The sequence below is a fragment of the Ambystoma mexicanum genome, chromosome 6p (genome assembly GCF_040938575.1).
Source record: "Ambystoma mexicanum isolate Mex_15411 chromosome 6p, UKY_AmexF1_1, whole genome shotgun sequence".
Taxonomy (NCBI): domain Eukaryota; kingdom Metazoa; phylum Chordata; class Amphibia; order Caudata; family Ambystomatidae; genus Ambystoma; species Ambystoma mexicanum.
Window position 1 is genome coordinate 660,537,100 of NC_090935.1, and position 26,967 is coordinate 660,564,066.

The 26,967-nt window shown below is 47.4% G+C and overlaps 1 protein-coding gene across 3 annotated transcripts in view; it reads left to right on the top strand.

The window, feature by feature from the left end:
- Window positions 1-26,967, top strand: part of RAD17 (RAD17 checkpoint clamp loader component) — a 1,130,765-nt gene that overhangs the window by 143,071 nt on the left and 960,727 nt on the right. For all 3 annotated transcript variants that reach the window (XM_069627538.1, XM_069627537.1, XM_069627539.1), the window contains exon 4: window positions 23,265-23,348. In XM_069627538.1, coding sequence (XP_069483639.1) covers window positions 23,265-23,348 — 84 coding nt within the window. The remainder of the gene's footprint in view (window positions 1-23,264; window positions 23,349-26,967) is intronic.

Sequence of the window (26,967 nt, forward strand, 5' to 3'; positions counted from 1 at the left end):
CCTTGTGGCTCCGGACATTAATTATACAGCAAAACCCTTTTTCATTTTGTATTCAATTTGTCTAGGCTGAGTTTCACCCAGCCACCATCCAGGTGTTACATAGATATCCCTCCCCATTGATGCTCTTGAGGGTGGGTGGCATCTGCTCTCCCAGAGCAAGAGATCTCCCTGGGAGGTAGCTAGGAACTGGAGCTTCAAAACCAGCCCTCCCATTGCAGTGGCTAGTTCTCGCAACAATACTGATTACTGAGTATTGTTGATGTAGACGGACAGAGAAAGGTTAATGGAGTTTGAATAGCACAGATGAGAGGTTCTGATTACAGAGTGGGTCTGCCATCTTAGAATTTGCTAGAGTTCCCAGTGTTCCTGCCCACTCCATATTTCCTGCAGACAAGGCTTTCTGGGTAAAACATCAGCAGGCAGACATTAGTTAGAGCAGTCAGGATTGGACCTCTAGCCAGCTGGTCCAATCCACTGTCCCACTTAGTAAATCGAAGTGGGGGAAGGGGAGGACCCTCCGTTTAGTTGATTCAACTTTGAACTTAAAGACGAGAAGGAGTTGCATGGAAGTTGCAATAAATTCCATTCCAAAATCCTCTGCCATAGAGGTGAAGACAGAAGCCTTCAATGAGGAGGAACATCTCTTCTTGCTCAACCGAAGGGTACATTTGAGGTGAAACTGCTGTGTGGACAAGGCCTACTGCAACAAAGGCACTGATAACTAGGACCCTGCCACTGGAGGTGACAGACCCCCTGCAAATGCCCTCTACAAACATTTGTGGTTGGCAAGGGCAGAAGAAAGGACACCCCTGGCCTGCGAGACCCTGGACTGTGCATCCTAGCAATGACCAAACCAAGGATGCGACCCCAGGCTTTTCCTGCATCTATAAATCGCTTTGACACTGGTTTGAACACTTCTGATGCATTCCAAGGTGCTGCGGGAATCGCTGGGGTCCTCTCTGAACTCATTGCCCGTCCTCCTCTGCATCTTCAAATTTTGCTCAACACTCAAGCTTAGCCGTCTCTGCATCTGAGATCCACTGAATGTTCTTGTCTCCCAAACCTGACACCACCTGCCCGGTTATCGGTTTTCTTTTGCAGTACCCCTACATTTTGAACCAGCTGACCTTGCTTGACCTGAAGGCCAGTCTCCTCTTTTCCACACCCATGGCTACTGAACCCACCTGCTGTTCCCAGTGTTTTTGACAAACAAGCCATCAGCGCTGCCAAACAGCACCACATTGTTGGAGCCCGTTACAGCTGCTCCCTGACTCGATCCTAGCCCGGTGCCAAAAATGCCCAGATAATTGATTCAATGCTAAAAGTCTGACTCAACACGGTTGAACCCCAAAGAGAAAAACAGAAGGTATTTGAAGAGCCCCATGCCATCATAAAGGACCCTTGAAATTTTAAGCCCCCTTCTCTAAAATTTGAGACATTTTCTGCTGAAATCTTTGCCTTGGCATCCCTGTCTACAAACCCTGTCCATTTGTTCAAAAGCCTGCTTTCGAATGGATTATGTCCTCCCACGTATTCCTCATCTTTGATGTTCGTATCTTCAGCTTTGCTGCTTCTGAAAACAAATTTCCACACCAGAGGGCGCTGTGCTCCATGTCATGGCGTCGATGTCCCTCGAGGGCTGCCATAGAGCGTCAGCGTCATCAGCAGTACAAATAGCTTGAGCCGCGCCCGTTGGCTTCAGTTCAATTTTTCCGAAAGCTTTCGCTTCGAGTATTGAACGGCGCGCTTCAGTTTTCATCAAATATGTCTTCTTCAAACCCTTCAACCTCGAAGTCTGGCTTCAAAAAATATGAGTGCAGGAAGAAAATGTCCATCACTGATTCCCCCCCCCCCCACAGCATCTGCCTGTGGTGCCTGGGTTGCGAAAATTGGACCGATGACTGCGGCTCCTGTCAGGCCATGACAGGGAAAATCTCTCAGGGAACGCCGCGGTAAACTGGCGGCTGGGAGGGAATCTTCGAAGACTTCTTCGAAGAGGGATAAGAAGTCCAGGGAGTCTAAAGTCGCGTCCCAGTGCAAAAAGTCAAAGTAGTCACGATCGAGGAGTCGGTCGACACAATCTTCCTCGAAGAAGGCGAAGAAAATACGTCATAGGTCATCTTCTTCTTCCTCTGATACCTCTACTGGGGTTATCGGATGCCCAACTAAAAATGATTCCCTCCAAAAAAGGGGAAGCTTTCAAATGTTCTATGATGCGTATCTTCGAGAATGCGGCCGGACCCCCTCGAAGGAATCACGCAAAGACCATTCCCCGGTCCATTGACAGAGGAAGGTCAAAGATTACCAAACACTCTAAATCTGGTGAGAAATCATTGAGGGTATAGTCTAGAGAACCTTTCTCCGATACCTCAGAAAAAGAGCAAATCGGCAAGCCTTTCGGTGCATAAATAGAAGGCAAGGCCAGACAAAACAGCGTTAGAATCCGAACCTTCATCAACACCATTGTCGAAGGTTTTGTCAACCCCATTGTCGAAGGCTCCATCCACACCATTGTCCAAGACGCCATCCACTACTTTGTCGAAGCCAGCGTCAACAACATTGATGCCATTGTCGAAGACAAGGTCGTTACCTTCATGGCCTCTACCCACTCAGGGTAAGATGTATACACATTTGCCAAAGAAAGACTTTTTCAAGTTGATGGCTTCAATTTATGAAGAGGCGCAAGCCTCTGAGGAGAATTCTCCCACCTTTTGGATTGACTGATGGTACAAAGAATGCTCCTTAGGAGCTTATTAACTCGGCTTCTAAGATGTCTGATCTTTGATTGCCTTCAATCAGCTAGTGGCATAGACACTTCGCCAAAGCTGGAGTTTGACGGGCCTGATCCATCTGGGCATGCGGATTCAGCATACAGGACTATCATGAACAGAGTTTTGAATTCATGGGGTGGAGCAGAAATTCAGAAAGCCACTTGAGGCGATAACCTACACTTAGTCACGTTACCAAAACTGACAAAGGAGGTATCCCTTTCGGTGCTTTGCCCATTAGGATTGGAATCACTGCCGGTTTAGTAGTTGTGTGGTACGGAGTAGGGACTTTAGCCACTGCTCATCCCTGGACTCATGCAGAGCATTAGTCATTTCATCACATGGACAAGCAAGCATTGTCCGACAGACGAGCGGCAAACATGAGAAACCCCGAAGGATTAACTCCTGTAATCAACGTAGCATGGGAGAACCAGTTTGAAATTCTGCATTCTGGGCGACCGATGCCACAACCAAAGAGTTACAAAATTACGAGCTGGAACATTGAAACCTTAAACTCTGTTAGGGAGACAGAGTTAGGTATTTGAAAGAGTGTGATATAAATGCTGCATTTGGGGATAGAGAGTGCAAAACCATAGTGACACTAAGCAAAGATAAGGAAACGGACCCAACAGAAAATTCTAGGTGGGGAAACTAAGCAGAATCCTAATCCCTGTGGAAGTTGGAAGACTTCAGGCGAATAACAGAAACCGAGAGTCGAAATGAAGATAGTGTACTAAAGGCAGACAGAGCTTTCCATGTGCCTGACCAAATCCTGGCATCTTAGTTTTCTTTTAACAAATAGTTGAAATTTAAAGGGAAGGTTCGCCCAAAATTTTTTATTTCAAAAATAGATAGGCAATATTAAAAAAAATCGATTGCCAATTTTTTTTTCCAAGTCCCTTTGTAAAATTTTGAGCAAATCAAGCTCAAAGAAAGCACATGGGGGCATCCATTTTGTGAAATGGATGCCCGCCGCTGTGCTCGCTTTGGCTTTTGCGGCACTAATGAAGGAAAAGCCAGCCAGCTGTAGTAAACAAAAGCTACCACTGGGTGGCTTTTCCTTCATTGGTGCTGTACGCGGAGGACGGCGACCGCAGACTACAGGCAGAAAAGCTGCAGCTGCATCTTGGGAAGTGCTAATTTTTTTTTTTTTTTTTTTAAATAAGCACTAACTGCATTTTCTTTCTAAGTTTTCCGGGCTGGAGGAGCCCGGAAAACTTAGAAATAAAACTGCAGCTTTAAAAACGTTGTATTCATGTTTGCGGTCGCTTTTGATAAGCTGATCCATTTCAAACAGGATTTCTACCCGGTCTGGGTACTGCAGTAAATGTCATTACCTTAAATTCAATCATTTATTATGCTCGCCAGCGAAAACAAGCATTATACATGGCTTTTATTGATTTCCGCATGGCATTCAATGCAGTTCCCCGCGAGATACTATATAAAAAAACTCATGGATAAAGGTTGTCCTTGGCACATTCTGAAGGGGAACATTCAACTGCATACAGGCACCTCCGTACAAATTCGGCTTAACAACGAAGGCTTGCTATGTAAACCAATAGAGACCGCACGCGGCCTAAAACAGGGTTGCCTGCTAGCGTCGGCGATTTTTAATTTTTTTATCTCAAATATAAGATAGGAATTTGAATCCGCCGTCACAGATTCACCGAAGATCAATAGTGTCCAGATCAAACATTTGTTATATGCAGATGATATGGTCCTGCTCTCAAAGACAGCGAACGGTCTTCGTGTTCTACTACAGATTTTAGACCGGTATATAGCATTAAACTGCATAACTGTTAACATATCGAAAACCAAGGTCATACAGTTTGGAACAACAAAACAGCGATGTACTGCTCATCAGTGGCCACTTCAATCCACAACCTTAAACTCAGTGTCGTCCTATGTCTATTTAGGTACCTTTGTCACGCATTATCAAAGTCCAAATGCTGATGATTTCCGGGTTAAGCAAAAAGTATTAACAGCAGTGTCTCATGCTCGCTTAATCAAGATCAAATATTGCAAGTTTACCTTAGCCCCAATAATAATTTACTATAAGCAGAAATTTGTCCCGGTTATAACCTATGGAACAGAGGCTTCTCTGGACAAATCATATGATCATTGGACAGTAATCGAGGGCTGCTATTGGAAACGAGTTTTAAGCCTACCATTGTCTCAGCCTATATGCATTGTGAGACATGAATTGGGCTTGTTTTCTTTATACGCCATCCACAAGGGGAAAATTTGCTCATTTTACAGGAAATGTCTAATGGCGATCGATAAATCTGGTCTAATTAAAATCATTGCGAAGTATCATTTATCCTCAATGGATGTATTCCCTCTGACTTGGAGAACAAAAGCACAGGAAATCATCAGTGAAATAGGGATATCAATATCATTACTATTAGAGAACCCAAACAAAGCCAAGATGCGTTTATGGGAGTATGATTGGATGAAAACAAGAACTGCGTGCAAACAATACTGCACATTTATCGATACTCCCTTTAACATAAAACGTTATGGCAGAATTGAAAAATATCTGATTTTCCCTAATTCACGATTGCGAGATGATTTCCTGCGATACTGTTTGAATATTTGGCCAACGCATGAAATATTATACAAACGTAAATTAATATCTGTCAATGAGCTGCCATGTAGGTTCTGTAAATCTGCAGTAGAAACGTTGAAACATCTTTGTTCGGATTGTCCAACACTACTCATGCAGAGAATTGTATACTTTAAACCCCTACTACATGGTCATGTCATAACGACTAGTGGTAGGCTGTGTGATCTGTTGTTTCATTCTAACAGACAGTCGATTAGATATGCCATTTTGAACTTCCTTTATAGTTTGAAACTCCTGATTAAGAGACCAAACCAAAGTAAATTGTGAATAGGCATATCTCTGTATGAACCAGGGCGGCTGATTAATCTATTCATATTTGCGATCATGAACGAAGAATTGAATTTTGACCTTCTTGTATAGGAATCATTATTATTGTTTTGAAATTGTTATGTACATTATATCTTTTTTCTGTTTTGTACTTATCAACTATTTGGATATGTTATGTTAATGATTTTTTTCTTTCTTCTCTTGATAATCGTATAATTTTTACATTTTATAGATGTTGAAAGAATTTTAAAATTATTTATAATTGTATTTGTTGAAAAATCAAGTTTACTTGATTAAAACAACTTAAGAATAAAAAAAAGATCTGTAAATATCAACAATGTTCCCCAGGAAAGTTTAAAATAAAAGGTCGTCCAGTTTGGGTCTCTTTCCAAAAGAAGGTTTTAAATAACAGTTTGTCAGATCAGATTCTGGATGTCTTTCCAAATGAAGGTTTTAACAAATATAGTTCTCACAAAGGTTTTATCGTTATAGGGCTTTCCCAAAGTCCTCTTGCCCTTTTATATATAGTATCCGGCAAGATCTTGCTTTAGTGCCTCGCCACATCAACAACGTTTGTGTTTCTCAAGTTCCCGTAACTCTTAGCTTTTCCAATCTTGGGTATTAATGCCTTTTGATTATGTCTGTTTGGGTTTTATCTGGCTCCTGTAACCCTTGTGGCTTTCCTAGCCTTCATTTACACTGTTCACTCTTCTCCACGGCGTTACCTACTCAGGAGCGTTTGCTTCCCTTCCGCTGCTCAGCTCGGTAGTCACTGTGTTTCTTGTGCAGATCTTGTGCTTCCGGTCTCTGCTGCAATCTGGAGTTGGTTGATGGTCCCCAGGCCCACTGAAACATCTATGTGGTCACGTCACTGTGCAAGACAGTGCCTCTACTGTTTCTCTCCCCCACCTAGGCTTCTTGGTCGGTCAGGACACCAGCCATCCGATTAGAGGCGCTGCTAGGGTGGGGGGCTGATGAGGGGGCACTAGCCCCATGTCTTTTGGTTATAGCCTCGGATAGAAGCTCAGGGGCTACAACTAAACGGTTAGCTAGCCCCAATTCCTGACATTAGCATAGCCCCAGATCTTTTCCAGACATAGCAACACCCCTGCTTCCGGTGTCCTGCAAGCGCTTTTGTTTGCTTCCCGCACTACTACCATCTCCACTGTCCTGCGTGGCACTGCTCCTGCAGAACGTCTTTCCAGGATTGCCTCTGCGTAGGTTTACTTCCCCCACTGCATAGGAGTTTTTCTTCGATTCAAAGGTCCTCTTGGTTTTATATGCGTCCTCACAAACAGGGTGTGTCCTTCTTTGACTGTGGTGTTCAAGCGAGATCCAGAATTACCTGAAGCCAAAGAGATTGAATAAATGTCAGTATTCAGTGGATTCAAAACCGAAGTAACAGACTTTCTAATTATCCTGTAGGTGGATAGTGTATGTTGGACTGGGAGTAACTTTCAGAATGGGAGTCTGTGTCCCTGAAAGGGGAGTCGCTCCCAGTGTCATCTCACTTGCCAGACCCTTAGAGAGGATCTTGCTGAGCGGGCTCACCTTCCTAACCTCAAAGGTGGTGGCTCTCCTCTGGGGAGAAGGGATTAATTGTCTAGATTCTGTACAGTACAGACCGATATGGAAATAGCGGTACAGAAGTGTCATATATGAGAGGATGGCCTACCTAGATCAGGGCTCACCCTTAAAAACATTTGCTGATGTTGGTGCAAGAGTGATTGGCAAGTACTATAGAGGGGAGTGCCAGTGTGATCCACATAACATTTTGGAAAACAACTTCTTTTATACTGAAGGAGGAAAACGATATTGCACAATCGTTTGCCAAAAATTAGAAGAGGCAGAAAAGTTGGCAGCTGCTGACTGGGGGCCTAAAGGATTTAGATCCACTGGATTCTATACTCCACCTACAAAACAATGGCCTCACAGATTGATTTAACACAAACTTGAAACCATTTCTGGAAAAATAGCTGCCACAGATAGGTGAAATTGTGACTTGTACGTTTGGTGCTGTGAAGACTCAACTATCCTCCACAGGCATTTCACTATTTGAGGTACTTTATGGGCGAAACCCCAGTGCTATATATTTAAGAAATGGTGAAGGATGATGGTGCGAACAGTGTTAGTCGGTATTTTGCAGAATTTGTAGTATACCGAAGATAGAATAAAACTGGTCAGAAACATGGGAATAGATGACTTAAATCAAAAGTTGTATTGTTATAACCATCTTTTTCTGAGTAATTTTCAAGTGGGAAACCAAGTCCTTGTATTGTTTCCTGCAGTGAGAACTAACTGTTGGCAAAGTGCATGGATCCTAAAAAGGCACTGGAGTACTGGGAACCCTGAAGTATCGAATCCGACAACCGGATCATCAGAAGGGAGCTTGGGTTTATCATGTCAACTGGTTACAAGGGGAAACCCTCAGTAAACCACCAACCTATGCTTTATAGAACTAATCAAGAATGCCACAAACGCGTGTGGGGTCCTTAAGGAAGGTACCCCAAAAATTCAAATGGTTTGTCAGTGTAAAGACTGAAGGGGGTATGTGTAAATCTGCCCTCTATATGGCAGGGTAGAGGCCAGAGCACCCCAACCAAGGTTCTCTACAGTGTAGCTATGGACGAGCAACCAAGGCTTAAGCTCTCAGGACGTGATGCAGGCTGATTCTTAAGTACAGTGAGCCCCCAAGCGCGCACAAAGTAATGTCCACACACTGTTATGTGCTACCACGGCTCTTTATATAAAATTAAGATTCAGATATATACATTCACATAACACACTTTGTACTCTGGTAATAATTCTATAATGGCAAATCTGTACAATCCTATGAAGTACCACTCTTATATTCCTTTAAAATGCATCAACTGCTGGCAGTTATAGCAGAGCATACAAATCATTCAGTAAGGTGCATCAGCATAGAATTGGAGAAGCAAGGCAGGTTAATGTTGAGCAATGGAAGAATGTTTTCTTTGGAGATAGATGCACAATTCTGAGTTGGGATCCACCCCACCTGCGCAACCTGTAATTAAAGAATTAACAAGCCCAGTCCATAGGTATTCAACAAGCCTTGCTTCATGGTCAAAAAGTTTAACCACTTAAATGTACCTGAAGTGGAAGAGTTTCTTCGGTTCTTCGATGGTATCTTTCGAGAATGGACCCCCTTTGAAGAAGGAGCTGCTGGGCCTCGAGATGCTTGAGGAAAGGTAGAACCCTTGCAGTGATGCAGCAGCTTTGACCTTCGCAGTGCTCTTCGACGATGGATTGTTTCCTTGATGGTGGAAGTCCTGGGAAGATGAGGCGTGTGATAGGCCTGCATACAAAATGTTCAGTGCTGCAAATAAGACTCTGTGGACTTGAAAGAACTTCGGCGGTGATGGATGCAGGCCTGGTCGCTGTCCTCTGGCCAGTCTGTGCTGCAGCTGTGGCATGCACCTCGGGATAGCGTCAGCGATCGGGAATAGACCACGGGCTGCACCTCAGGCTTTCACTCATCAGTGTCCTCGGGACATCTTTGTTGGCTTCTGGTGGCATGAAACCCACCGGCGGACTTTCCTCGGCAGCCGGCAACATTTGACTTTCTCCGGCAGGACAAAGTGGTCAGCGGTGATGGCAAGGGAGCCCTCTTTCAAACGTTCTTAGGCAAGGAGGAGCAAGGAGGAGCTTTCTCGGCTCTGGGCGTCGATCAGCACGGCGTCAAGGTGTCCCTGCTTCTGGTGGACACGATTAGACTTGGCTTCCAGCGGTCACGGAACTCCTGCGAATCTGGTCGATGCCAATGAACTTCGACCCTCGATGTCTAGGCAGACCCATTCTCCGGACCCCAGACTCCCAGAACTAGCTTCCCGTGTGCATCGATGAAGAGCAGCAGTTTTTGCATGATGATCCCTTGTATCTCTGGGAGAGGGCTCCTGGACAGGTCCTCTCTGGGTCGGTCCTAGTCAGACTCAACAGCTTTTGGATTACATCGAAGGAAATGCAGCAGCAGTCTTCTCCTCCAGCTGGGCTTCAAGCATAAGCTTCAAGTTTCGACTTCAGCTTCTAAATAAATTGGTGAGGACACCAGATATACACATCTGTCCCTCATTCACTCTGACTGAACCAGGATCCACTGATTCCTATGGCAGGACCTGGGTATCCCAAAATGGAGGATACTCTGAGCTCCTGTCACATCAGCATGAAGCTGCCACCAGCCCATACCCTGCTCTGTGGGAAAAATACAGGTGTCCAAAAACATACACTAGGGGTACAGAGTATTACCTCCACCCATAGGTGCCATAAGGGTATCCCAAGGGTCTCTGTTCACTACAAACAAAAAGAGTAAGAGCTGCACTACCAGGGGTCCCAAATGGACTCGTATGCAGAAAATAACACATAAGGGAGTAGAGGATAAGGACAGGGAGGCCCTGTCCCTCCAATGCATTTCCAGCATCACAGTCAGCCAAACAAAATAAGGATTGAGACTTTAAGAATTTTAAGGTATTTTTCAGCAGCAATAGGCTGTGTCCCTCCTATCCAGTCTGATAATATACATTTGGGGACGTTGTTGGGTCAACACCCTATTGACACAGATGGTGTGTCGGGTCAGAAGGAGGACACAGCATTCTGAAGACCTGTTTCACACTTTACAGTTAAAGGCCTAACTTTTCCTATCACTATGGGTGGTCCTTGCCTATGTTATCAACTAAGGTGTTCGTCAGTCAGTCGTGAAATAGGTCTTTGGCCCAAAACTACCCTTAGCTGACCCTACCACTATGAAAACTAACTTCGGTCAGTAGAATGACTCCCTTCTCCCGAGAGTACTTCCAGTGGACTACGTTTCTCTAAATGACGTAATTTTCATAAATAAGTACTTCATTTGGAGAAACATAGTCCATTGGAAGAGTTACAGAGACTAATTCAAGAGATCCGCCTTGCTTTTTCTCTCCTCCTTGTGAGTTCATTTTGAAGATATTTTATACAATGTATATTCTTGACTGCAGATTTCAATGTGTCCTTGGCAATTATCTCCATGATAGGCTTTCCCTCAAGCTTGTTATGATCTACTTGACGTTGTAGATATTACAATTGTCCAAGGCCATTATTCAGTTCCAGGCCATGGATCTGAATCTGCCCTATTAGATCTAATCAACTAACTGAAATAATGGACAAAGGCAAACCAGCTCTTCTCCTCCTTCTGGATTAATCTGCAGCTTTTGACCCTGTGGACCATAAGACCATTTGCAGACATCTCACGAACTCAGTCCAATTCATCCCTGAAGCCACTACCTGGATCACCTCCTTTCTTGAAGAGAGAGCAATGAAGGTTTTCTTAGATCAGGCTTACGCGGCACCCACCACCGTTCACATGCAGATTCCCACAGGGCTCCTGCACCTCACCCACCCTGTACAATATATTTACCAAACCCCTCTTCAACAAGCTGGACGCTCTCGGCATAGCGTACACAAGCTATGCCGATGACACCCAGGTCCTCCTCCCACTCTCTGGCTCATATAAAAGACACAGAGACCCTGCACAAGACTAATGACACCATCCAAGCATGGATGGCAGCTAACAGGTTTTGCCTCAACGGGGACAAAACCGAAATAAATCCTCCTGGTCGGCCCCAAGGAAACTCAATAAACTTAATAAACAATACACCTCCTTCACCATAGACAACACACTAATCACTGTCTCGCCATCAGTGAATACTTTCTGGTTGTGGTAGCACAAAAACAACGGTTTTGTAGGAAAATGTATTTAATTACTCAGAGTTTCTGAAGCAAAAAACTGGGGGTACTTTCTGGGTGTACCTTGATTCCACACTCTTCATGACACGCCATTTCAGCGCCATTGCCTCCTCGGCCTCATTCACAACAAAACTCATCAATGAAGTCAAACCCTACCTGTCCACTCAGAACTGTCTCTCAATTGCCAGAGCCACCATTGGGGCACAACCTGATTATTGCAACGTTCTTTTGGCTGGCCCTTCAGCTAAAAATATCAACAGACTACAAATTGTCCAAAATAATGCCCTCAGGGCCGCACTGAACATTCCTGAGAGGGAGTATATTGCTTTCAAAATGGCCAAAGCGTGCTGCTCCAGCTTCCCATTCCTAGCTCCAAAACAATAGAATGCCCTACCTACTACCTTAAGTAATGAGACCTCCCACATATCCTTTCGCAAAGCACTCAAAATGAGACTCTTTAACTAGTCCGTACCACACCCCCAGAATCACCCAGATACCTGTCCCAGGAAGTTGAGTTGTTTCTGGTTCCCCTGTAACCATTGAACCGTAGAGCCCACACCCCCACACTGTGTAACAATGTCACGATTAACTACCACCTGGTCTGATATTTGGTTCACTGTAACTACGAACTACAGACAGGCTATCTTGCCATTCTGCTTGTAACAGCACCACCATGCCCTATGGCCGCTTTTGCCCTTTATTTGTAAAAAATAAAATAATTGTATAGTTGCTGTGATCTTTGATTCATCATATTTACTCTGATCTCCTTTTACATGATGTTGAGTTTCTTTCCCTAGTTCCCAGGGTATTATGCACTGTTCTTTTCTCTCAGTATTTACATTTTTAGCAATACGTTCTTGTTTCAAGTTAATCAATTTCAGATTTAACTTCGTCTCTCGAATTGTACTGAGATGAGTTGTTTGTGCGTAATAATTCCCTTAGGGGCCTTCCATTCTACCCAGTACCTTCCATAGTGATGGGGAACCTCCTCAGGTGCCCTGTTTGGCTCAGACCTTCCTTCCTGTCCCACAGCACAGTCTGTTTACTTTTGTCTGTGTTTTCTTCTGGCTCTCGGGGTCTTGGTCTCTCGATGACTGATTGGACGCCCTGCTGCTTTACGCTTGTGGTGGTCTCAGTGATGGTTTGTGGACCAGCTGTCCACGACAGAGCCCTTGTGGTCTTGCCACCACCTTGTCCTGGGCTCCTGCCCTGTTGGCTTCGCGTTCCTGGGACTCGCCATGACTTTGGTGTCCCTTTTATTCACTTTAGTGCAAGTTTTAAACTCGCGGGTTTCCTCACTTCTATTTACTCCACTGTCTCTCATTTCAGGTGCTACGCAGCTCGGGGGGCCTTTCAATGCCTGCGTATATGCGTCTCTTTCCTCTGGTGTTAAGCAGCTCAGGACCTTCATGTGCCTGCGTATGTGCATCACTCTCTCTCCTTGTTGCTCGTAGAGTACACGTTATACAGTGGATGGGATATCTTGCTTTAAAAGGGACATGGTCTTTTTCCGTGTGCCAAAATCATCTGAAGTGTTTCTTTGTCCTAGACTTGATGGTTAAGATTCTGACATTTTATAACATCCCAGGTTGGCTACAGTATTCACAGCTTCACGGAGTCTCTCCCAGTGAGTTCCCGTTTGCCCCAACCCCTCCCTAGGCCGGGTGATGCGGCGCGGGCTCACCTCTATAAACGTACACAGTGGGGCTCCCCTTTGGGTAGAGTGGACGAATTCCATTGATTCATCATGTAGGCCTGAATAAGAGAGTCCGGTGTCCGGTCAAAGGGTCGACTACAAAGGGTCGAATGGTCAAAGGATCACCACCAAAGGACCAAAAACAAAAGGATCACATTTTTTTTTTATTATATTTTTTTGGGGGGTTTTGTTTATGGAAAAAAGTGGTTTTCACCATAAAAAACAGGGGTTGAGCCCCCCCACCAAAATTTAAACACATTTTTTTTTTTTTTCGATCCTTTTGTTTTCGGTTCTTTGATGTCGACCCTTTGACCATTCGATCCTTTGGTTGTAGATCCTTTGACCTACAACCAGAGAGTTCCACTCTCAGTTCAAGGATTTTATGGACAATCACTGCAATGGTAGGGATTGGTTCTTGAAAAATTAGATTTCAGAACAGACAGGCAATTGCTGAAATTAAAGTTACAGGATGAAAAAGGGGTTTTGAGGGAGCAGTCCTAGGCACAGCCTTCTGTCTCTCGCCTCCTGTTGGATTCCTGTCCTAGCCCAGGTGTCCGTATACTCCCATTAGTGCTACTGCTTGGTAACCCCTACTGTGAAGCTACTGCCTTGTGCTGATGGTGTTCTCTCTAAAGGCAGGCTCCCTAACTCCATCAACTTCCTTGCTGTCTCTACTCCATCAGTGGTTAGTTCTAGTAGGGTGGTGTATATATGTGCCGTTTCGTCCCTTGATCCATTTATTACTCTCCTTGTCCTCTCTACTCTCCTCCATCCAATTCCACCCACCTTCTTTCCTCCCCATGTCCTTCTCTTCAGTCTCTCCTTCCACCAACATCCGCCCTCCAATGTTACTGCATTTCTCCCTACCACTCTCCCCCGTCTATTACTACTCTTCCTTCTCCACAACTACTCTCCCCTTCCCACTACTATTAGTCTCACCTTTCTAACTTTGCTGCTTCTAGTCCTCGCCTCCACCCGTTGATGTTACTACTCCGTCCTTCCACTCCCATTGCACTTCTACTGATCCCCTTCACCAAACCTGGGAATATGGTACCCTGCTCAGCCTCCATTACACTTACACGATTTCCACCCCATTTCTCTCCTACACCCTGCTCCTACATCCCTCTCTACTACCCGCACTCTCGCCTAGCACTCCCTCTCTCACAAACTGCTATCCACACTTCCCTGCTCTTATCTCCCATACTATCTCCATCTTTCTTTCTCACTCTCACCACCACCCCACAATTCCTACAATACACTACACACAACGGATACCTCTCTCATATTCATATGTCTGCTAAGCTCTGCCACTAACACTCCGCTCCTCTGTTCGCCCTCTGTCTGGTCTCTTGGTCCTCCCTCACCTCCTTCTGTGACCTCACTCAAACAATCAACGTTCTATCTTTCCGCTGTCTGCTTTTATATGGCGGATCTGTGGCTTCCTCTCCCTTCCATTGGCTGCAGCGCTCACCTGAATCTGTGAACCAATCAGTGGTAGTCTTTTCGTTAGCAGTTGGATCCCCCAGGTCTGAAGCTTTAAAAGCCCTTTCGAGGGGATTGGGTCCTCCGACGTATTCCAGATCTATGACAGTAATCACCACAACTGAGCTCCTTTGGAAAATCTTTCGGCCTCTATCCTGCGTTGATGACGTCGATACGCCGTCCTCGAGGACCTCCTCCGACGGCAGACGTCACCAGATGTTATAAGTAGGATGCACGACGCCCGTAGCCTCAGTTCCATTCTTTCCGTGAACGTGTTTTCGGAGATCTCGGTGCACCTCGACTCTTTGGAGTTGCTGTTCTTTCGGTTCTTCGAACCTGTTCATTTTGTGTAAAAGTATTATCGGGATGTCTTTCTCTTCTTCCACCCCAAGAATTGTAGGGACTGCGGGTCCAAGATGTCAGTGACGGACTCGCACGATGCCTGCCTCCGGTGCCTCGGGCAGGCCCACTACACGGATGATTGTGTCGACTGCCAGTTGCTTACGTCCAAGGCCTTGCGGGAACATAAGAAGAAGCTGTTGATCAGTAAGGTGTCCAAGCCTCGGAAGGCGAGGTCCACCGGGCTTTCGACAGACGATTCGAGGGGCGACTCTCTGCATCGTACCTCTAGGGGGTCTTGGTCCCAGAGTGGGTCCCGCCACTCCTCTGCCTCTTCGAGGCACTCCCGGAAGCGCCGTCATCGGTCGCCTTCCCCGTCTTCATCCGAGGACTCCGCCCTTCGGCGGGTTTCTTATCCCACCAAGCGTTACTCTCCGGAGGAGTGGGCTTGCCTCGGGAAGAAAATGTTGCCGATTCTTGAATCGCAGGGCTCCGGTCCATCTGCGCCTCCGAGAGGGGTCAGTCGTGACCGTACTGGAGACACTGCTCGTACGCCTTCGGGCTCAGGTGGTTGGCACAATTCGCGGGAGAGGTCCCGCTCGGACAAGGCGAATCATTCCAGTCATGCCCGTTCCAGGTGCCAGTCCTCGACGCGCTCAAGCCCGTGTGCACCTGTGAAGTTTTCGAAGAAGACCTCGACGCCGGTGACGTCGAAGTCGTCGACGGATTCTCTCGCGTCTCTGCCTCCGAGGAAGTCGTAGGCGCCCAGGCTGTCGAAGGACACGCTCGGGGCTCTGCCCTTGAGGCCTGTGTCGAAGCCGTCGATGTTGTCGACGCCCTCAATGCCTTTCGAGGCTGTGGTGTCGGAGGTACCCCGGGGCACGGGGGAATCCCCTAGAAAGGCTCTGGCCAAGGCAAAACATGTCTTTCTCCCCTATTCAATGCCCACTTTCCAGCCTATAGATTATATTTCCAAGGTGGAAGAGGGTTCTGAAGATGGGTTGGTTCCGGACACGGTACCAGATGAGATTCTTTCTGGTCATAGCCAGATTGAGGACTTGTGTCAGTCACTGCATGACACCAGTGGTCTGGACACCTCTCCGGAGTTCTGTAGGCCTGAGCCTGGCACCCATGCCGAGTCATCGTACCGGCGCCCTATGTCAAGGGTCACAGGCTACTTGGGGTGGTCGGCGCCCCCAGTTGATTTTGTGCAGGATGACCTTACGGATATCCTTGATCAAGGTCCACCCACTGACCCGGTACTGCCATTCCATATGGCTCTGCAAAGAAGGGTGGCAGCGGCTTGGACTGCTCCGGAGAGTCTCCCGACAGTGGGCAAGTCTTTGCCGTGAAAATACCGCCCAGCAAGTAGTGACCCTTGCTACTTGACCACGCACCCCACTCCGGAGAGTTTGGTGGTGCAGGTGGCTACGGCCCCAGTTAAGCAGGCGTCTTATCCTACCATCCCTCCTGATAGGGACAACAAGCATTTTGATGGCTGGGCGAAGAAAGTGTTTTCTTTAGGGGGTATGGCGCTTCAGGCAGCCAACTCGGTATGTGCCTTGTCTCGTTTTACGCACACTCTGTGGAACTGTATTGCCTTAGCGGCTGAACATATTCCCGAAGGGGACGAACGGGATGGTTTTCTTGCTATTATTCAGGATGGCAAGGATGCCATGTGTGAGTCCGTTCAGTCGGGTTTGGACATGGCAGACTGTGTCAGCCGGTCCATGGCGGCGAGCACCGTGATACGCAGGTTTGCGTGGTTGAGGAAGTCGGGGTTTGCTCCTGTTGTGCAAGCCAGGCTCCTTAACATGCCCTTTGATGGTGAACATCTTTTTGGCACTAAGGCTGACGAGAGACTTGAGAGGTTGCAGTCCTCCAAAGCTGCAGCGAAGTCGTTGGGCGCTGCAGTCTGCCAACCTCTGCCTTTTCGTCCCAGGGGACAGCAATGGAGGGGGGGGATTCCTTTCATTATTACTCATCCTTTAGTAAAGTGAGAGGAGCTGCAAGTCAAAGGGGCCACCGTAAGAGTGCCAGAGCCTGGAAAACAAGGTACTCGAGGTGCGAAGGCCGCTCGGACAGTTGTCTCTTTACCCTCAGGCAACGCCGCAGCCGCTTCCGCTCAGTCATGAGGCCCATGCTTCCCTGGTTGGGGCAAGGCTGGCGCAGAATCTTGTAGAAGGGCGTGCCATTACTTCAGATGTGTGGGTTCTGGAGATCATAGCCCACGGCTACTGTCTTCCTTTCCGGCAGAGGCCTCAAGATAATCCACCGGGGAATCTCTCTTTGAAGAGTCCGGATCCGCTCCTTGCGCAGGAAATTCAATCCCTGCTAGAGAAAGACACCATAGAACTGGTGCCTGTAGCGGAGAGGAACAAGGGATGGTATTCCCCTTATTTTTTGATTTCCAAGAAAGACTGGGGATTGAGACCCATCATGGACTTGCGCGGTTTGAACAAACTCCTCAGGAAGGTCAAGTTCAAGATGGTTACTCTCTCTCAAGTCCTCCAGGCCCTTCAACTTCAGGACTGGTTGGTGTCTCTCGACCTCAAGGACACTTATTTTCATGTGCCGATCCATCCCAAGCACAAGAAGTACCTGAGGTTCGCGGTTGGCGACTCGCACTTTCAGTTTCGGGTCCTGCCGTTCGGATTGACCTCCGCCCCGAGGATCTTCACCAAGCTCATGGTAGTGGTGGCAGCGCATCTCAGGAAAGGGGGGGGATTCACGTCAACCCCTACCTGGACGATTGGTTGATCAGGGCGTGCTCTCCCGAGCAAGTCCTGGATCATCTGTCAGTCACCTGCCACTCCCTCCACAAGCTGGGCTTCTCACTCAACTTAAAGAAGTCACACTTGACACCAACTCAGAGGCTCCAGTACATCGGAGCAGTGCTAGACACGTCCCTGGGGCAGTGTTTTCCTCCCCAGGTGAGGGCTCATCACATTCAGCAGATGGTGCACAAGTTTCAGCTTGCCCAGAGTCTCCCAGCGTTTGAGTTCTTGAGGTTGCTCAGCCTAATGGCATCCTGCATTCTTCTGGTGCCAGAGGCCAGGTTGCGGATGAGATCTTTGCAATGGGCACTCAAGCTCCAGTGGTCTCAATCCTCCGGCAGGATGTCTGTCCCTGTTCAGGTGCCGTCCTCGGTCGCCCAGGAACTTGTGTGGTGGGCCGTCGAAGACAATCTGATGAAAGGGGCTCCATTTTGGCTACCCTGGCCGGAGGTGACGATTGTGACGGACGCATCCCTCACGGGATGGTGAGCTCATGCCAACGCGTTGACAGTCGGCGGTCGTTGGTCTCCGTCAGAGTGTAGAGTCCATATCAATCTATTGGAGCTGAGGGCCGTCAGGCTAGCCCTGAAGGCTTTTCTGCCGACTATGCGAGGGGAAAATGTCCTAATCCTGACGGACAACATGGTGGCCATGCACTACCTCAACAAAAAGGGGGGGCAGGGTCACTTCCTCTGTGCAGGGAGGCAATGTAGCTCTGGTTCTGGGCAATCGAGCAGGAAGTTTCGATCTCGGCAGTTCATCTGGCCGGAGACGAAAACGAGACGACGGACGCTCTGAGCAGGCAGAGCGCGATCTCTCATGAGTGGGAGTTGGCTCAGGAGATTCTCCTGGAGATCTTCGCCCTTTGGGGACCCCTCAAGTGGATCTCTTCCCCTCCAGTGTCAACCGGAAGTGCGAGAGGTTCTGCTCGCGGGAATTTCCTCCAAAAGGAGCCTTAGCAGACGCGTTTGTGATGGAGTGGTCATTCCCACTGCTGTATGTGTTTCCTCCAGTCCCCGTCATCCCGCAAGTACTGCGGAGGTTACGGAGGTTCGGTTCCCGGATGATCCTCCTTGCTCCGGCATGGCCCCGGAGGATGTGGTACCCGGACCTTCTCGACTTGTCCATCTGCCCACCATGTAGTCTTCCCTACCGAGACGATCTGCTCTCATGGGACGGGGGTCAGGTTCTCCATCCAGAGGTCAGATCCCTCAACCTTCACGCTTGGTTTCTGAAAGGTTGAGGTATAAGGATTGGGACCTCCCTGAAGACGTGATGGTGGTGTTGCTCTCGGCCAGACGGCCAGCAACAAAGTCCCTGTACCGTTGCCATTGGTGTAAGTTTTGCAACTGGTGCAGGGTTAAGAATGTGGATCCTTTTGCATGTGACATTCCCATGGTTCTGTCTTTTTTGCTTTCTTTGGCCCACAGGGGCTTGCAAGTGGGTACCGTTAAAGGTTACCTGGCGGCGCTGTCCATATTTAAGCGCTCGTCTGAAGAGTGTTCCCATTTTAAAATTCCTTTAATTTCTCAGTTTCTGAAAGGGCTCACTAATGTGTTCCCTCCGCCACCTTTCCAGGTGCCCGGTTGGGATTTGGACCTTGTTCTCAAGTTTCTGATGGGTGCTCCGTTTGAACCTTTGCATTCATGCCCTTTGAGACTGTTAACTCTTAAAATTGTATTTTTGGTTGCGGTCACTTCCGCTCGAAGAGTGAGTGAGTGAGTTACAGGCACTTTCAGTTAAGCCACCCTTCACTATATTTCATAAGGACAGGGTTGTCCTTAGAGTTCGTCCTTCCTTTCTTCCGAAGGTGGTGTCGGAATTTCATTTAGGCCAGAAGGTTGTTCTTCCGGCATTTCATCCTCCTCTACATCCTGGTAAGGAAGAGGAGCGGCTCCATAGGCTTGATCCTAGGAGAGCTTTAAGCTTTTATATTTCATGCATGTTCCGGGTCAGAGTGGACGATCAACTCTTCATTGGTTACGCTGGTAAGCGTTTGGGACAAGCTGTGACTAAGCAGACTTTGTCTCGCTGGATTATTTTGGCTATTTCTGAGCGTTACCGCTTGGCGGGTAAGGACCCACCGGTCGGCTTGTGGGCCCATTCTACCAGGGGTATGGCTGCCTCTACTGCCCTACAGAGGGGTTTTCCAATTTGTAACATCTGTGACGCAGCCACCTGGGCTTCGGTCCATACTTTTGTACGTCACTACTCCCTCGATTCCATCCGTGGGCAGGATATGGCCTTTGGCAAGGCGGTCCTTTGCTCTGCAATTTGATTGGGCATTCTAAATTTCTTTTGCAAAATTCTTTTCCCACCTCCTTACGTTGGTACTGCTTTGGGAGTCTGTCATGGATATGGAATACGTCGGAGGACCCAATCCCCTCGAAGACAAGTTACTCTCTTACCTGGTAACATTTTTTCGATGGGATGGTCTGACGACGTATTCCATATCGCGCCCTCCCTGCCTTCCCCGCTACAGAATTTCTTATGCGATTGCAGCTTACGTTTCCGCAAGGCTTTCTGTGGTCATACTGGCAGACGATTGGTGCCACACGTTCTGGGGAGAAAAGTACAACTGAGGCTGCGGGCGTCCTGCGTCCTACTTATAACATCTGGTGATCGGGCGTCGGAGGAGGTCCTAGAGGACGGCGTATCGACTTCATCGACGCAGGACGCAGACGGCGAACGATTATCCGAAGCAGCACAGCTGTGGTGATTACTGTCATAGATATGGAATATGTCGTTGGACCATCCCATCGAAAGAACGTTACCAGGTAAGAGAGTAACTTGTTCCTCTGAGCCCACCCCCTTTTACTAGCACTGTTTTTTTAAAAACCATCTCTGGTGGGGTAGCATCCAGGATTTCTGGCTGCTCGGTCTTCTGGTGGCCTCCCCACGGTGTTGGTGAGTTTTGATGTCCATTTTGTTTGAGCAGAGTTCGCATGTTCCTCCTCTCCCCCTGCAATCTCTCCTCACTCCCAATATGTGGCACTGGTCTGCTATTCACCTGGATTCCATCTGGGATGGTCGGGTTGGCCTTTGGATGTCTCATTTCGGTTTTATATGGAGATCTTTATCTCTTTCTTTGGTGGTGCTTGATTCCACCATCCTGGCTCCATTCGGTCCTTTAAATGTTTGCTATTGTATTAGGAGATTGGCAATGGAATTGAAGAAACCTGATGGGAAAATTAACTGGGAGGTTTTGGAGATAGTAAGTGGTACCAGTAGTAACATTTGTGGCACATAAAGGGAATTCAGGGACTGCCCCCCACTCCCAGATCACGAATCTGGGACAGGGCTGGCTCAGGCCTCTGTTCTGGTGAGCTTCCTCCTGGAAAAGGGAGAGAGAGGTCCCAGTCTCAATGCCGCCCCCTGCCCCAAGTCCCCTTGACATGGTCATGACCCAGTCACATTACCCACTCCTTAAATTCCACTAAACTTGGAAGTGAAGAATTTGCAGAAAATGCAGCCCATTAAAATGTAAATGGGCATCCCTTCATGAGCTGGTGCAGAAGCCCAACTTGCCAGGGAGTTTTCCATTGTTTTAAGGCGAGTGAGCAACATCTCTGAATTTGACAAGCATCCCACGACAGCACTGAGAGTCATTGAAGGTCTGGACCTGTCTCGCTTTTTCTTGAGCTGGCTGCATGCACGAGACTTCTGATGTGTTGGAGGGTTCCAGGAATGAACACGGAGAGAGGAAGGACGGTTGGACCTGGGGGAGAGACACAAAGCTGGCAGGGCTCTTAATCACATTATACTTTATTTAGCTTCACGAGGCAGGGTAGGCAAATGATTAGTAGCATTCAGAGTGCTAGGATGAAGCACTGACTGTATTTGGCATCACAGACTGGATGGGCCTGAACCTGCTGCCCTGAGAAGATAAGCAGGCTCCGCTTTGGTTGGTTTGGGGATGGGAGACCTGAGAAGTGCACTGGTGTTTTGACAAGCAGCATAAGCTTCTAATGATGTCTGCTTTAGAGGCAGTCTCATGATTTACTTCTGCAAGGGCACTTGAATTTAGGGGGATGGATCAACTGATAAAATTATCACAAAGATGGCGGCTTGCAACCTGTGAGTTTTGCATGTGTAAATGGGAGAAAATCGAGGAAGACGCATAGGAAATCTTTTGCGGATCAATCTAAACTATGCTATAAAATGCATGCACTATCCATTGGGCCAATCCAATTTCTGTGAGAACTTCCCTTTTAAATATCAGCAGATTGCAATACAAAAATGCCATGTCACTCGCAAAAGTAGTGTCTAGTTAAACCTGTAAAAGGATTACTTAGTTATTGCCAATTGTTACTGCCGGTATTTAAAACTAAGGGAAGGTAAGTATTCAGGGTTTTTAGGAGGAGACTTACCAGTGCTTATGTTGTGCATTAGACACAATCGGTCCCGCAAAAGATTCCAGGAACAATTGGAGACATTTAACCAAACCGCAGCAATAAACATGTTCGTGTTTGTAGTGACTGCTTTTAGTTCAAGAACTTTTTCAAGAATTTACTATATTTCCTCTTGATGTAGTAGGATTATGCAAAGACTTTGGGCCTCATTACGATTTTGGCGGTAGCCATGCCACTATTGGCGGCATGGCTGCCGCCGAAATCGGGTCCGGGTCCCCAGAATGGGGAATTACCGGGCCATTCCGAGTTCGGAGGGCCCGGTAATTCCTCCCTCCAGGAACCCGGGCCCGGACCTTCCCCATTCCCATTTCAGCCCCAATAGGGCTGAAATGGGAATGGGGGAGGGAGCAAACAGCGAGCCGATTACGAGCGGCCCGTTGTTTGCTCCCTGTTCCCCTCGCGGGACCCGGTAAGCACGCCTGGTTTGACCAGGCGTTAATTACCGGGTCCCGCGAGGGGAGCTTGTAATGAGGCGGAAAGGGTTTAACGGGTCCGCCTCCTTTAGCGGGTCCCGTTAACCCGTTCAGCCTCACTTGTAATGAGGCCCTTTGACTTTCTTTTAGTGGGTAGATTCCTTTGCGAGTGAAATGTCTTGTAGAGCAAATGACTGCTTCAGAAAGTGTTGAAAATTAAATTTCAAGGCTCTTCAGCCAGGCGGTGTAATAACACACTCTCGAGCTTCATAGGACCAGAAATTCATTTTGCCCCACACCCCACCCCCCAGGCCTTTCCAAAAACTACTACATTGCTGTGAACTCTAAACAATAGGTTTTTCTGGTGGGAGCCACTTAGGCCACATGTCCTACTCAATCAGCGCCAGTCCAGGGCCCGAACAATATGTTGTTGACTCGTGTTATGGAATTTGTGTGTCACACTATGTATTTCAAGAAAGCGACTATGTTTATTCCACCTGATCCATAGCAGCATCCATACATTTTCGAAGGCATTTGTCTATTGAAATAAACTGTGTTGCTATGTTTACTAACAAATATATGTATCGACTACTAGAACCTACTACTTCATGCATTTAACAAGGGTTTCATCTGACTGACATTTTTACTCCCTAGGTAAGTGAGAAAGGGTGGGTGCTTGAATGAAACTGAAATAGAAAGGAGCTCAAGCATGTAATTGAAGGTGTTCTCAATAATTCAACTCTGTTTTTAGGGAGAGCTTGCTGTACATAAGAAGAAAATTGAGGAAGTCGAAAGATGGTTAAAAGTACATATTGCTCAAAGACAGCCAAAGCAGGTAAGCTTTGTAATTTTCTGTGATCTTTAATTCCTGAAATGTGTAATTTTTTTCGAAATTAAATTGGAAATGCCATTTGTATAATTTCGACTGAGCAATGGCCCAAAGGCAGTGGCCGTTGTAAGTAGGGACTCTTTTAAATCAGTATTGGCATTGCCAACCAGTTTGGCTTTTGCACAGGCCAGGTATAGGTACCTGAAAGGTGCTGCCGTTCTTGTACTATCTTCCCATTCATGGTAGCGCTGCAAAACCATGTATGTACCTTGGCATATAGCAGTCCCTGACATATGCCTTTTGTGACAAATCTGAGCATGTTGTCCCTTCTCTCCTAGGGAGAAACCTTTCCCATGGGGCCTGTGCGGTGTGTCCACAGTAAAATAGTCTCCTGGCAGTGGTTGACTGAGGGAGGATCACATGGGGAAGGAAGTCCTTTATGGAATTGGGGACGACTATTCTCAGGGAACATGCTATGCCCCTCACTTAGTGCACCCAACCCCTTCTCCAATATCAACCCCCCCCCTGTAGATTGTGCCAATGTGCACTGTTGCCAAATCAGTCCCTTTTAATATACTTGACAAAATCTGAAATGCAACAGAATACCAAATGCCTTACATCAGATTTTAAACTACGCACTGTGAAGAGGAAGATGATCTGGCGTCCGAGGATCACTCTGGAGAAGCATAGTGAGTGGTCTATCTTCTCATGAGATCCCCTTGGCCTGAAAGAATACAAACCAGCGCAGGAGTTCGAAAGGAGTTCGAACAACTGCCGCATATACCTCTGGGCATCCCGGGCTCTGGCAAGGCAGGACGTTCAGCTGGGCAGAGAGATGCCTGCAGAACCGTTGCAGACTGTTGGGTAGGATTTTCATATCTATGATAAAGCTTCCTGACCTTTGGCAACCCCAGACATTTTTGCTTGGACTTGGTAACTATTACCATGTCCCTAGGTGAAGGGTAATCTTTACATTTTGTATAAGTGAGCCAGGACACCCCACCTTATGTAGAGTGCTTGAGGAATACAGTGCATCTCCTTTCTTACTTACCTGGTAATATTTAGTTACAATTGTGAGTTTTACATGAATGGCTGGTGGTAGTGGTTTTACCTTTAGGACTTTTAGTCTTTATTACTAGCAGGCTGTTAATTCATCCTCAGTAATGCACAGAAGAGCCACCATTGTTCTAAAATGGTGGGCTCCTTTTTTGCCATTTCATGTGTGCTTGCTCTTTCTGAGGGCTTCCCCTGCCATTATAGGCGGGAACGACCTCCAGGAAACTTTTCGTCGGTGGAAATCCTTTAGATTCCCGGCCGTGGCTCCAGAGTGTCTGGAAAGGTAGGAAGTGAGAGAGGAGTCCACAACTCTACAGCCTTTGACTTCCACCTGGCCTGAAAGGAAACTACTCCCAGTGTGTGGCTGGCTGTCCTGAATGGCCAGCTAGTCCACCCCTTGCTGTAAAATGCAGGGAGAGAATGCAGAAGTTGTGCTGTAGTTACTGATTAAAAACTCTGAGCCTGGCAGCTGCTGACGTCGATCACTGGTGCTGAATCCGAAGAGAAAGCTGAAGAAAACATGCTAAGATTATTTCCAGCGACCAGAGAGCCTGCCTTGTAACCCAGAGCCTGCGTAGCCCTTCCTTCCAAATGACCTGCGGACCCCGAAAACGACCCAGAAACTGGTGGGATCCACTAGACTCAAAAAGACCTGTATTATGAGCCATCCCACATCGTGCTGCGACCTTGCAGGGCTGCAATACCCCAATAATCTGGGACGTTGAGCCATTGGGCTGTGCAGGGTCTTGCGAATCGAGCTGAAACTTTGATGACTTCCTCCTGGCTCTCCAGTGACATGATTTAAGTCCTTGGAGTCCCCTCATCAGAGTGCTGGACCAGATTAGAGACTAGAATCCAACCGGCAATATTCTGTCTTCTCCTTGCTCCTGAAAAGGGCGTCAAAACCATAGAGCTGCATCCAGCTTTGAAGAAACTCTTGCCTGGAGCCTTCTCCATTGATCTCTGCTGCAAAAACCCTTCCAGAGTCCTGTCTTCCGTCTACTTGACCAGGTCTTTGGCTGCAAATCCTGACAACTTCCTGCTGCAAATCTTCTGTTCTAGGGTATTTACTTACCTTAAGCTTGGGAGATTTCTGTAAAGCCTTTGGGCTGTTTTCTGTGATGGGGAGTTCTTTCATCCAGTTCGCCCAGGCCCACTGCTGGAATCCTCCTAGGGTGTCTTCTTTGAAGTCCCTGGACCCTTACTAACTCTAACGTGAAATACATACTTGTTTGAAGAGACTACCTCAGGAACTCTGCATGCATCTGAACTCTCTCACTCTGCCTTCAGCTGGCACATAGACCACTAGGGTCCCTCTTCTGCCTCTGAGAAAACTCATGCAATAAACTAGGGAATGTGAGAAATCTGAAGGTGGCTCACCTGCTAGTCCCCGGGGATCTGTCATCCAGGTGGCCAGGACAGGGCCATCGCTACTAGAACCAGTTCCTGGAGGTGGACCAGTGCGGGAGGATCACCTGGATGAGGGGTGTTGGGGAGTGGGACACTTGAGGGTGAAACATGGTATCCCCTTCCCTGTAACACCTTTTTCCCATTCTACCAGGTAGCATACCTACAAGCTCAAACCCTGCCCCTTTCCCGACACTAACACTTTCTAATGGACAGTTCCTTGTGAGCAACAACAGACTAACACCAGAGCCGTAAACCTGACCTGTCCCAACACAAGGGTCAGGAAATTACTGATAATTGCACACACCTGACTTCCATTAGACTACCCCACACAGATAAAAGGCGGAGCACAAAAGCACACTCTGAGCAAGGCAAAACGCACGAAGAAGCAGTTGTTCCGAGATGGCAGTTTAACACAAGGAGAAAGGCTGCAAGGCTAGGAAGGGTTGCGAGGAGGGCATCTCCCTTGGCCTTCTCAGAGAAGGGAAACCGCTACTTTCATGAGCCCTCGAGAGTAAGAAACGTAAGACTGGGAATTAAAGCTGAAGAAAGGTGAATTGTGTGTCGCATGTACCCAGGGCTCTCTTGCATCGATAGCTGAGGCGGGGAGGAGCCATTGATGCTGTGGTACTGTCCTTTCAACAAAGCAGCGCCAGTAAAGTCAGCACAGGCGTTGAGTCGGGGGGACTGATGGCACACCGGTCTGTGTTAGAACCAAGGATGCAAGCGGCAACATTGTATGAAGAAATGTGCAAAGAACAGTGTGTGAGGCATATGTGATTAACATCCAAGGAGTGACTGCACATTTGAAACCAAGGTAGATGCCATATACATAGTGGTCCAGCGCCACATGGGTACTCATTCGAAGGACTCTGTTGGCATCCAACTGAGAGTGTAAAACTGTAAAAATCGAGGTGGTCCTGCAACAGGTCAAGTGTAACCACTGTGCACATTCAAAAGTCTTCGATAGCTAATAAGAACTGTAACTGGTCCGAGCCCGGCTGAGGGAGACTAATTGTGTAAAAGGGATCTGAGCCCTGCTGAGGGGGATCCGAGGTGAACCGTGAGTCACCCGAGGAAAAGATATTCTGTAAGCATTGTAGAAAAGGATATAAGCCCGGAAGAGGGGTATCCAAGGTGAAGCGTGAATCGCCCTATGTGA